Raw genomic sequence first — 12,179 nt, 5'->3', positions numbered from 1 at the left:
TATGAACAAATTGCTATTAACGGCATATTTTAAAATCGGGGATTCTAAATTTAACTCAACTTATTGTTATAAAAGAATATGCAGATAAAAAAGTGTCGATATATGCTTTCATTTTTCTTAATATTTAAAGTTAAAACTGAACTTTTTAAAATAAAGTATTTATATTGTCATTTTCGCCAACTAGTAAATTATTTTTATAAGTTTAAAATGGTATTTTTTTAATATTATGGCCAAGAAAGTTTTTTTAAACTATGTTTGTGAATGGAAATATTGCGTTAATTACGTAAAGTTTGAAAGCTAATAACCAGAAAAAGTCTAGCTTATTTTTACAAAGAGAAAGAGGCAAAGTTATCATAATATCTTTGCGTGCGATCTTCCGATATCTGTGGACACAGTGACGTCATGAGGAGGGAAATCGTAGCTTCAGCTCTAAGAGCGGAGTGAACAAGCCCTTCGATTCTCTTTAGCCCTGATAGCGTTCAGTGATTGAATTCCTGCAAAGTGCGGAGCAGCAGAGAAGGTGCGCGGAGTCCATGTCCTAACCAGAACTGCAAAGAGTGCATACCGGGGAAGGAACGATACAAATCTAGACAGATGTTTCCGCAGACAGTCATGACCGGTGGCCAAGCGGAATTCAGCCACCGCTCTTCGTCTTGGGCCATTTCGGGTTGATCTTGCCCTTAGGAAATTGTTTGAATGCTTGCTACATTATCGACAGACATAGTAGGGTATAATAGATAAAAATGACACTTCCTCGGGAGAAAAAAAGGCGTTTTATTGAGCATTTGGGTACAAAAAGAAAAACAAAAACACAATTTGTGAATACATGAAAAACAAAAAAGGTCTTTCCTTACAAGAAAATCGTTTTTAGCAGAGGGTATGGTTTCCTCGGACGGCCAGCAACGTTGACCACCTCCTTTGCATCGAGTCAATTGGGTTATTAATGAGGAGCTGGTGTATTTTGCCCCACTCCTCCAGAAGAGCTCTTTCCAGTTCTTGCAGAGTTTGTAGAGGTGGTAAGAGTGCAGAAATTCTGTACAAAACATGCTCGGTTGTGTTCATGAGCGGAGAACACGCTGGCCAATTCATTCGTATGATTCCTTCCTTCAAAACGAAATCATACACCAAGTTAGCACGATGTGGCCTTCAATTGTCGACCATTAACCTGAAGTCATCTCAAATTGCTATAGTGTAAGGGACTACAATAGGTCATAGGTTCATTCCTATATCGGTAACCGGTCAGAGCTCCATTTCAAATGATATGGAGATCGGTGCGTCCAAGAATGGGGATTCCAGTATAGACCATCACTACCCCACCGCCAAAATTTACACTTTTGTGCACAAACGCAGGATTGTTTCTAGAGCCCCGTTCCCTCCAAATGAAAATATGCCTATTACTCCAGCTTGTGCTTGGTCTGTCTCTAAACGTTGAGACATCGCGCTCATCGAAACAACGCGCTTACTGAATGTCGGTTATTTTTTCCACTTTGTCTTGCATTAAGTTGAAAGCCAAATCAAATACGCTGCCGCTAAAGCGTCGTCTTCAACGTCAAACTCAAAATCTGCATTCTGCGGAGTTTAAAAAAAGAAAAATTTGCATTTGTGATACTCTTCTTTCATTTTATTCAAAAAATTTTAGTTTGCTTATACCGTAACTTTATGCAAGACTTATAATATTCTTTAATTTTTTTGAGCAGTTTTTGTGAGCACCTTTCTAAACTTGAATACTTCTCCAAAAATGTCCTTCTAAAAGTAAAGATATATTGCTTTTGGAGCGAAACTAACTTCTGATTTCAAATCTCTACATCTGAATTAGGCAAGATCAAGTATTTGTATAAATGCAACAAAAGTTTTGTTCCTCAGTGTTAAGCATGAAAATATTAATTCATATGTTTAATTCATGCTATTCACTACTGATTTTTATAAATATTGTAACTTCTAAAGCAAAATATAACTCTCGCACTTGGAATATCGGAAATTCAGTTTGTGTCTTTTTAACACTAAGCCCCTTAGTGTTTCTAACTGTTTTATGTAATGAAGAAGCAAAATGTATGCTGTGTTTTATTATTATAAGCAAAGTGACTTCCGAGGGTGACTACCTTTTACTTTAGCGACTCCTTTATACTTTATAAATAAAATTATAATTTTCTTTCTTTTTTTAAAAAAAATATCAACCTTTAAGGAAAAAAAAAGTTAAGAGGTATGAGAGGCTACGGGAAGAGTATGTGTTTATTTGCTTGCTTGGAGTTTTAAGTGCAAGAGAACGTTGTGGTTATACCGCGCCAACAACACAGTGAATATCGCACATTTAGGTTATAGGTTATAAGCTTGATTAATGCATAGATACTAAAAGTTTGCGAGTGGTCATTTAATTTTGAGAGCTTAGAAAAGTTTTAAAAGTTGTCTTTTCCTAAAATTTTTAATCGGTGTTTGGAATAAAGTTCTCTTTTTATTTATTTTTAAATAAATAATTCGGTTGTAGAATAAGACTGCAAAGCAACTATTATAAAGTATTTAAGAAACTGTAATTTATTTCAGAGTATATCTGTAGCTGTATTCCTATCATACATGATAGTTGCATGGTTATCCATCGGATCTTTATCAAGCAAGTACAGCCAAACTCCTTTACCATTAAGTGTCAGCTCTTACCCATATTTTCGCACTAATTCTAGTGTAGTCACACATACATGTCTAAACGATGCCAATTGTACTGTCTCAATGATATCAACAAAACCTCCCCCTAAGTAAGTAGTACTGTTCATTGTTGAATATTTTATGTACTTTATTTTATGTGCTTCATTTTATTAGCTTATGTACAGAAAATGTATAGGGAAAACAGTTTCTAAATGCTTTGCTCAAGGTAATTTCAAAATAATATTATAATTGTAATAAATTATATTGTTCTACGCATCGCAAAAGATACTTTCTTTATGTATGTGTTGTGATTTTTTAAAATTATTATTTATGTTTAATCTATAAGGTAAAATAAAATGATTCGTGCTTGTCATTTAGATGCTGGCGGGTCGAGGGTCAATGGTTTATTTTATCGATGTCGCAGTCTGACTGATCTGCAAAGAATAGCTAGCTTAAAATCAGAATATATAAGTGATTTTAAAATTATGAATTATAACAAATGTTTATTATTTTTATTCAATCCTCCCATCATGCAACGCTCTTAATATAAAAATTAAATTTCTTTCATTAGGGTTTAAATATAGTAATAAATACGATTCCATGTCAGAGAGGCATTCATATACAGGAATAAAATTAGCTTTAAGTATTCAGATATTTCAGATACAGACATATTATGTTTATAAAATACTTTTTGTTGTCCAACTTATTAATTACTTAAGCTCTTTACCTTCTTAAAACCGTAGAATTACTAAATAGCAATTAAGTTAGTTTAATTTCTAGAAAAATCCTAGAATAGCCCACTTCTTGGCGACTTTCTGAAATCTCGTTAAGTTGGCAATTATTACTGAGATTAACTTTGCTTTCTGACTATTAAATTATTAACAGTTTAAGTTATAAAATTTTTTAATTATTACAAGTTATTGAAAATTCACTCGTCCATTCGTTAGCCGTTTTCAACTGGTATCACACAAAAAAAAATTAAAACATGAAATAATAACAGCTATAAATGAAATAATGGTTAAATAATGAAATAATAACGATGATTCTATCAGTAAGAGATAAGAAGCGAAAAATGGCAAAAAAATAAACCTTTTTACCTCTTTTTTAAACGAAATCCAACTTTCGTGTAAGTATACATATTAAATAACCAATCAGGTTTAAGAATTTTGGTGGTGTGATCAGACGTTCAAAATAATTCCTACGAAATATCTTAGCAAATATCAAATAGTCACCCAGAGGTGAGCTATTCTAGGATCCACTCTTGATTTCTTTATTTTACAGTAATAATGCGATAGAAACTAGTTTATTTGAACCTCTATCTTTCGAATAATTCGGCTAATTAAAACGTCAAGTGTATTTTCCATTGCTCAATTTCAATAATATGATGTCATAACTCTTTTACATCCGGGGTTTTTGAAATGAGAAAAAAAAACTGTACATGGCTACATTGTTCATGGGAGTAACGAATGAAAGTTTCGTTTTTTGATGAAGCTGGTTGCTTTGGTATTGCTTCAGAAATCTGAAAGTTGCTTTCTTTGTTTCACTATTTTTTAGAATGAAACCTGAGTGACTACTTACGGTGAGTTGCTTTAGTGGTCAATGGTCAGCTTAGAAAGATTATCAACCTATAAAAGAGAATTATTCAGTATTTTCGTTGTACTTTTGGAATTTAAATTCGGGTTTTTGTAATAGAGATCAACTTAGACAAGTGCTCAACTTGGCAAATATAATTTTATTCCTAGTGTTGCTTAATCTGGTTCTGTACGCTTCCTTCCTCAAAAAAGCATTCACTTCTGGTGCTGCTAAAAAGAAGCATATTCTGCAATAAGGCCAAGAAAAATATATCCCAAAGCATAGATGCCAACTGCTCCGAATCCAACAAAATATTTTGAAAAAGGGTAGAGAACTGCAAACTGAAATTTGCAGATTTTCGGTTAATTTTGCCAACTGTTCAAAAGATACAATGCGGCACAACTGAAACTAAGTGACGTTTCACACAAACCTTTGAATTATTCAGCAGTAGAGGACGATAAAAACCCGATAAATCGAATTTTTAAACCATAAATCATACACCAAAGATTACCACTCGAAAATACTCATCCGTTGCCCGGGGCAAGTTGTCATCTCTCAAAGGCTACCACTAGAAATTATTTGTGCGCTATGAGGAGCAAGCTGACCTTTCTGATATGGTAAACGAAATCGAAAGTAAAATCTTATTAATCTTGCAGAGTCATCAATAGAATCAACTTCATTCAATGAAATAAGCTTCGAAAATTAATGAAATCAGCTAAAGATTCTGCTTTGTACAAATGGTTAATTAAAAATAAAGGAAAGAAGTACTACTATCTAAGGCAATAATGCAAGTTAATTTTTAAATAAATATTTTTGTTTGTGCTCAATAGAACTAAAATATTTGTTACGAGAGCAAAACGAAATTTTAAATACTAAATAGCATTATTTTTTGAAAAAAATCTTCCCTTTTCACAGTTTAATGACAAAAAATGGCAATAATTGGAATGGCAATAATTTTTTATTTTTATTAACCATTCCCAATAACTTTAGAAAATCAAGGTCATTCTGCATTACATGCATAAATTTTTTTATTTAGAATTAGGAGCGTGTTTGAACGATAGATAATTTTTTGTAACATCTGAACAGTTCGATTTAAAATATCTCAATTCATTTCATCGATTTAAGATACATCTTTAATGAAATAGAATTCTGAATAAGTATTTTAAAAATTAATTTTATTAAAGAATTTTCATTAAAAGTGTTTCATTAAGTGGAATAAATTGCAAAAATTAAGACGCATTAAAAATAACATTTGAAATGTAATTATAGCACACATATGAATTATTAAAAATAAAAAGATTATTTGCTTAAAACAATGTTTTTACATTCGTTCACAAACAAATTTCTCTTATATTTTGTCTCACAGTGTAAAAAATTCTGCATCAAATTACGATATAAAATACCGTAAAATTTTATTGGGGGCGTCGTCACTAATATCCATTAACCGTAAAGAACATTGTTACTGTAAAATATTATGCCGTAATTTTTAGATTAATATTTATTTTATTCGAGTGATTAAGTAAATTTTACGGTAATTATTGCTGTTAAAAATTACGGAATATCATAATTTTTATTCTGTAACATATTCAGAAAAAATTGAAGGGCCGCAAAAAGAAGTAGACCCCTCAGAGGGCCGCCACTTCTTACTGCAACTACTTCCATAATTTTAGGCAGATTAATATTTATTTAATTCGAGTGATTAAGTAAATTTTACGATAATTATTGTCGTTAAATATTACGGAATATCATAATTTTTGTTCTGTAACATGTTCTGGTAAAATCGAAGGGCCGCAAAAAGAAGTAGTGCCCTCAGAATGCCGCCACTTCTTACTGCAACTACTTCCATAATTTAGGCAGTGTATTAATATCCATTTAACATGTTGTTTTTGAAAAATAAATATGGTTTTTGTGTTGGCATAGATATTTTTATTATTTTTATTTGCAACAAATATATTTTTTCCCTTTTTCTTCCATTTTGTTTAGAGACATATTTTTCCTTTATAAAATCTTTTTCATGTGGCATAACGTTCTTGGGCTCTTCTTAACTTTATTTTATTCGGCAATTGCTGTCTTAATAACAGGTAAGACTGCTTTACGTATTGGTAGTCAAAGAAAAAGTATCACCCTAATTAAATTTTGGTCTAATGATCGCATTTTTACGAATTAAGTGCTAGCCTTAATCACATAAAAACATGACCTTGAATGCAGGTAATTAGTGTTTAATATTAAGTAGATCGGCAAAACAATCCCAAAATAATATATTTCCGTAAATTAAATATCACTTTTTCCTTGCAGATTTAGATTCTTGGGATAAAAAACACGATGGTAAGCAGCAAGCCAGAATATCTGGTATCTATTATTTAATTGGGAGTTCGGTCTAAATTTTGATCCTTTTAATGTCAATTTCTCTTTGTCAGAAATAAATTTAAATGAGGAAATACACAATTTGAGTCACTTTGTTCCTGAGCTACAAAATTTTAAAAAAAATGTATTTTTAAATTTATATTTCTCTGGAACTACACGACTAGTTTTGAACTTTTCAATTTGAAATAACGTATCTTAAAATCTTATAGCATTTTGTATATTCTACCATTAAAAGCTTTCTGCCATCATAAAAAGCAAATAAAAGTAACAAGCAAGCATTATTTTTTACTGGAATTACCTTATATATGAGATATCTGGAATATATGAGATTTACTTTTAAGCAAAAAGTTTTCATTTCACTTTAAAAGTAATCGAGATGTGGCAAAATACAAAGAACATTAACCCTTTGAAGCAGAATTTTCACTAAACTTATTTTTAATACATTGTATTTATTATTTTGAACTAATTTAGGTCAAAACAAGTGAAAAATACTATATTTAGAATTTTAATTTATTATCGTAATGAAATACAGCATGAAACATCGGTGCTTTTTACGCGTTGAAAGTTAAATCTTCCTAACGCTACTCACTTCCAAACAATAAATTTTCAAACTTCGCAGTTATTTAGATCTAAGAGAAACAGTTATTTATCACTGAAATTTCCTTTATTTATAAAATCAACTATTGGTAAATTTTTGAATAAGAATGGAAAAAAAAATCAAATTACTTTTTTTGGATTTTATATTTTAAAACAAATATAATTCCGAGAATCCAACTGATTTATTTTAGTATTATTTAGACCGTTTTTAATAATTAAATACTAACATGTATTTTTACTTGTACATGAAAGCGTCAGAAAAAAATAAGTGAAAGGGCACCGGTGTCCGATCTGCGCCAAGGGATTAAGGGGGTTGAAACTTTTAACCACACTCTCGCACTTAACTTAGTCTTCCAGGTTGCTGCTTCCTCCCAATTTGGAAGATTAAAATTTAAATCTTTTTGTAAAAAAGAATTTTTTTCAAAGATTTTAGATTTTAGTTCTTCTTTGTGTATGTCTCCCTAACTCAATTGATATCACTAATAAATGATGACGTCACTGTTTTTGAACTGTTAAGTTTGGCACTTAATTGAGAAGCCAGCTATTAGGACAAAAGTCAATTAAGGTGACTTCTTTCTTGACATTGCATGCAATAAACCATATTTATAGGTAACGCATTTAATTGATAACTGTGATATAAAAATGTATTTGGATTAAGAAACTATATTTCAATTTATATGGTGTCTTTACTAATACGTGAACCAAATATTCCGATAGGGTAACTAATTGAAAAATTAAAAAAAAATTAGGACTTTGAATTACCTATAGTCCTTATAATATTCAAAACTATTATCGAAAGAGTAAAATTGTACTTTGCATTGCATGAATTAATAACTTGAACTAGTTTATCTTGATAATTATCTGAACTAATTAACAGTCGAATTGAAAAAAAAATCTAATTAGAATATTCTAATCTAATAAGCTTTTATTTTGAACTTAACGGAGAAAATTTCCAATTGCTTATAATTAAGTTTAAAAGGTCTTCATAAAAAAGAAAATAATCTTTGAAAATTTTATATTATGAACTACTTTAAGCAATTTTATATTTAGAAAAAAAATTATTTCTTAAAATCCAAAATTTTCTAACTTTAATTAATTTAGAATTAGCCTTAAAAATTTCAAGAAAATAAATGAAACAACCTATTCATATTGAAGCGAATTTGGTATCTAGTACATTCCGTTCTTTGTTGAGTTTTTTTGCAGGCAATTTATCGTAATAAATCTAGTCAAGTCATATTATATTTTCCAGGTTGGCGAAAAAATGTAGTGCCAATTGACTCAAAATGCCTAAGTCCAGTGACTAAGCTTTCGATGAAGGAAACAACACAGAATAAGGAAAACAACATACTTTCTGGCTATGAAACGTCTGAACAAGCACATCAATTGTAGATTTTTATATAAAATATTTTTTATATAAATTTTTTAATAAATAAATAATTACATTGAAGCTTAAGTATGTAAGAAGATTTAGTGATGACGTAATACCCTAATCATAATCAATGAAAAATTATGCATTAAATAGAACACGCAAGAGTAATAATAAGAGAAAGATCTTCTAGTTTTTTGCTATTGTTGTCATAGGTCATTAAGGCATGGGGAGTGTGATTTTTATTGTTCTTCCAGCAGGCATAAAGCTATCATACTCTGATTTTAATTGATTTTTCTACGATGATGATATGAAATATGAAGTTCATTGCTTCCGCATGGACATCTGGTATGAATGGCAGAAAAAAATTGTAACAGGTTTTATGAAAATATGTATGGACTCAATGGTTTGAAATGTGACTAAGCACCAAGGAGATCTCTTTTTTGAAATTAGCTTCGTATATTTTCGCTTGAATCGTACAATATGATAATCTTAGTACTTTATTTCATTCTGTCTGATGGATTAACTAAATTTTACTGATTCGGAAACTAATAGAGCAGCATTTTATTCAGAGTAAAATTTGTTCCTGCAGTTAATTCAATGTTGCACGGTAAGATGGTACACGATTATGTAGACCAACAATTATTTAAATATTAGTTAATCTTTTTGGAGATTTTTTCTCTTTCTCTTTCATAAATAGGTTTGAAAATTATGAACGCAAAACCTTAATGTGATTAGAGCTATCTATTCCTTTGATGCAGAATTTTGATTAAACAAATTTTTATACTTTTTTCCTTATTTTGTAATAATGACGTCAAGATGAGTGAAAAATATTATTTTTATCATTTTAATAATTTATAGCTACGAACTATGCATGAAACACCGGTGTATTTTTCTATATAAAAAGTAAAATCTTCAAATTTCAAAAACATTTCAAATTTTCGCTTTTTTGAAGTTATTTAGATTTAAGAAAAACAGTTACTCATCATTAAAATTTCTTTAATTTACAAAATCAATCTTTGATAAATATTTTTACATGAATTTTTCATAATATTCTCTTTTGATTTTATATTTTAGAACAATTCCGATTTTTTAGTAACTATTAGATTAATTTTTCAAAAATTTAAAAATATCAAAATATATTTTTACGTGTAATTATAAAAGGATAATTTTTTTTTATGAGGGACACCTGTGTCCTGTTGGGCTTAAAAGCTTAGCAACTTTAAAGAGTAAGCTATTGTCATGACAATAGTGGTTTTCATCAATACAACAATGAAAACTTTTAATTTATTTGGGATTTAGAGCATTTTAGAGTACACAGTTGTGTGTATACAACTTTTCACGAAGAAAATTCTACTTGTGTCTCTGTACTCTGTATCGAATATTTCTATTTCATTTGTTGGACAAATACTTGATTTCTCTTCATCCAAAAATGAGTAACAGGACTCAAACACTTAGAATCTGCAGGTATTGCATTCTTTTTCCATCCTGCAAAAAGTAAAAAAGCAAAAATGAAATAAATAAATTTTTAATTCACATAAAATATATTTATTGATGAAGAGCATTTATTGGATATCCTTTCATCTCTATGTAAAAAATGATAGCTATGTGTTGATGGGATGATACCCAAAAATGGCCAACTATTTAAAAATAAAGTGGAAAGAAGGTCGTGTTCGCTTTGCTCAGGAAACTAGAGAGCTTATTCATACTAAGTTTCGAAGTTCGTTGATAGATGGCGCTCTAAAATTTGGAAGAATTTATAAAAAAAAAATTATTTCAATATAATCGTTACCAACAATAATGTGGTAGCATTAAAAGAATACAATAAACAGTCTCCGCGTTACCATTTTAGTTAGAATCGTCCGTTGAAAGTTAAAATGGAAAGAGTTATTTCATAGAAACATTATTTCATTAAGAGTTATTTCATTTTACAGAAAGAGATATTTCGTAGTTTTTCTAATCAAGCACGCCGGCTGTTGATGACCTTTATAACTAGTTCTGAAACCTTATAATAAAACAACTTGTTTCCTATGTTGAATGTAGCAAACTAGGATTTTTTTGTCGATTTCACAAAACGTTGGTCATTATCGGTAGCATATAATGAAATAGAGGAAGTATAATTAAAGATTGTCACATAGATCGATAAAGTTTTTAAAGAGGTATTCTAAAACTTTAAATAGGATTTAATGTATGAAAAAAATACTGCTGCAAAAAATTTAAAGATAGCTTATAATAATAAAAAAAAAACAATAAACACATTGTAATTTTTGATAATAATAACAAATAAAATTTTATTATTTTCTGAATAATTCGATAGTATGCACATCAGTGAATATTTTAAATTATAATACGGAAGGAGATACAGCTTATATTGCAATGACATGCATAGTGATATAAATCATTTATATTTTTTTTTATTTTAGCATACTTGTTGAATTCTTAATATTATAAAAAAAATGTTGTTACTTATGCCACTTACCAGTGCCAGCAAGGTTGCTTAAATGCTTGAAATCAAGCGAATTTTTAATGCAGAGGATGCGTTACCAGTTTTTTCAGTTGCGCCATCTTTGGCCAAGAATACGAATTCAGTCTCACACACGTCACAGTCCGTTTTACAGGACCCAATCATACTCCATTATTCATCTATTCACAAATCGTAATTTTGACCTGAACCAGAGAATGATCAATCTCCAATTTAGTACCCCCAGAGGTATTAATTTGTAATGGGAACTTGGAAGACTTTGTGAACGACAGATTATACGTTCCCAGTCATCTTTTAATATATGGGAATTCTTCAACTGGTGGGATTCGATCTCACGTTCTTTCGAACATGAACACAACGTCCTTACGATCATTCCGTCAATCTACTAAATATTTAGACGTTGAACAATCCGCATCGAACACGTTGAACCAACCGCATAGAAACACCAACTAATCAGTAACTTCATTTGACCATGGGCACGAGCAAATACAATTGCCCCTTTTTGCCACTCTGCCACATCTTTGTACTTACTCATATTTACACAAAATTTTCGCTTAAAATGAAAATATCTGCTGGCTTCTTGCCTTTGATCATGTTGAGGCGATGCCCAAGCAGCTGAGCACGTCCTTTAACCACTGCGTCATCTAACAAAACCAAATCATTCATCGGTGCATGTGCACTAGGTTGACTAATTTTTTGTCCTCTGAGGTTATTTATGCTTTTAATATATGCTTTAAAATGCTTTAACTTTTAATATATTTATGTTAAAAATTGTTTTAACTGATATATTGCTTATGAAAGAATATTAACATACTTACCCGTTATTAAAGCAGCAAAAGCTGTGAGTAAAAATGTCAGAAGGAATCCAATGAAAGAATACCACATAAATGTCATTTTGTACAGTACAAAGTAATACCTGAAAAAAAATCATTTATTTATTATTGATTTTATTATGTTTATATTCAAACCAACTCACTAAATATTTCACCACTATAAAACTTAAATGAGATGAGAGACAATATTTTAAGAGTGCAAAATGATATTAAAAAGTCATATTCTCTTCCNATATACTTACGGAGCACCAACTAAAAGCTTGCTGATTTTCAATACAAATCTCTCAAAAGACGTTTGAACAGGTCGGTTAAAAAGACACATAATAAATAA

At 30.1% G+C, this 12,179-nt stretch overlaps 2 protein-coding genes across 2 annotated transcripts in view; one reads left to right on the top strand and one right to left on the bottom strand.

Moving 5' to 3' along the window:
• Positions 1-2,542: 2,542 nt before the first annotated feature.
• LOC139426210 (uncharacterized) lies at positions 2,543-8,592 on the top strand. The gene is made up of 3 exons (XM_071184130.1): positions 2,543-2,744; positions 6,190-6,287; positions 8,417-8,592. The coding sequence occupies exons 1-3, from the start codon at positions 2,569-2,571 to the stop codon at positions 8,554-8,556; spliced, it is 414 nt and encodes a 137-aa protein (XP_071040231.1). The 5' UTR covers positions 2,543-2,568; the 3' UTR covers positions 8,557-8,592.
• Positions 8,593-9,806: 1,214 nt separating this feature from the next.
• Positions 9,807-12,179, bottom strand: part of LOC107436333 (putative sodium-dependent multivitamin transporter) — a 33,326-nt gene continuing 30,953 nt past the window's right edge. The window contains exons 10-11 of the mRNA XM_071184620.1: positions 11,834-11,931; positions 9,807-10,021 (exon numbers count right to left, since the gene is read on the bottom strand). Coding sequence (XP_071040721.1) covers positions 9,921-10,021; positions 11,834-11,931 — 199 coding nt within the window. The 3' untranslated portion in view covers positions 9,807-9,920. The remainder of the gene's footprint in view (positions 10,022-11,833; positions 11,932-12,179) is intronic.

Source organism: Parasteatoda tepidariorum, chromosome 8 (genome assembly GCF_043381705.1).
Source record: "Parasteatoda tepidariorum isolate YZ-2023 chromosome 8, CAS_Ptep_4.0, whole genome shotgun sequence".
Lineage (NCBI taxonomy): Eukaryota > Metazoa > Arthropoda > Arachnida > Araneae > Theridiidae > Parasteatoda > Parasteatoda tepidariorum.
Note: the sequence above shows the minus strand (reverse complement) of the source record. Positions and strands in the feature narration are given on the sequence as shown.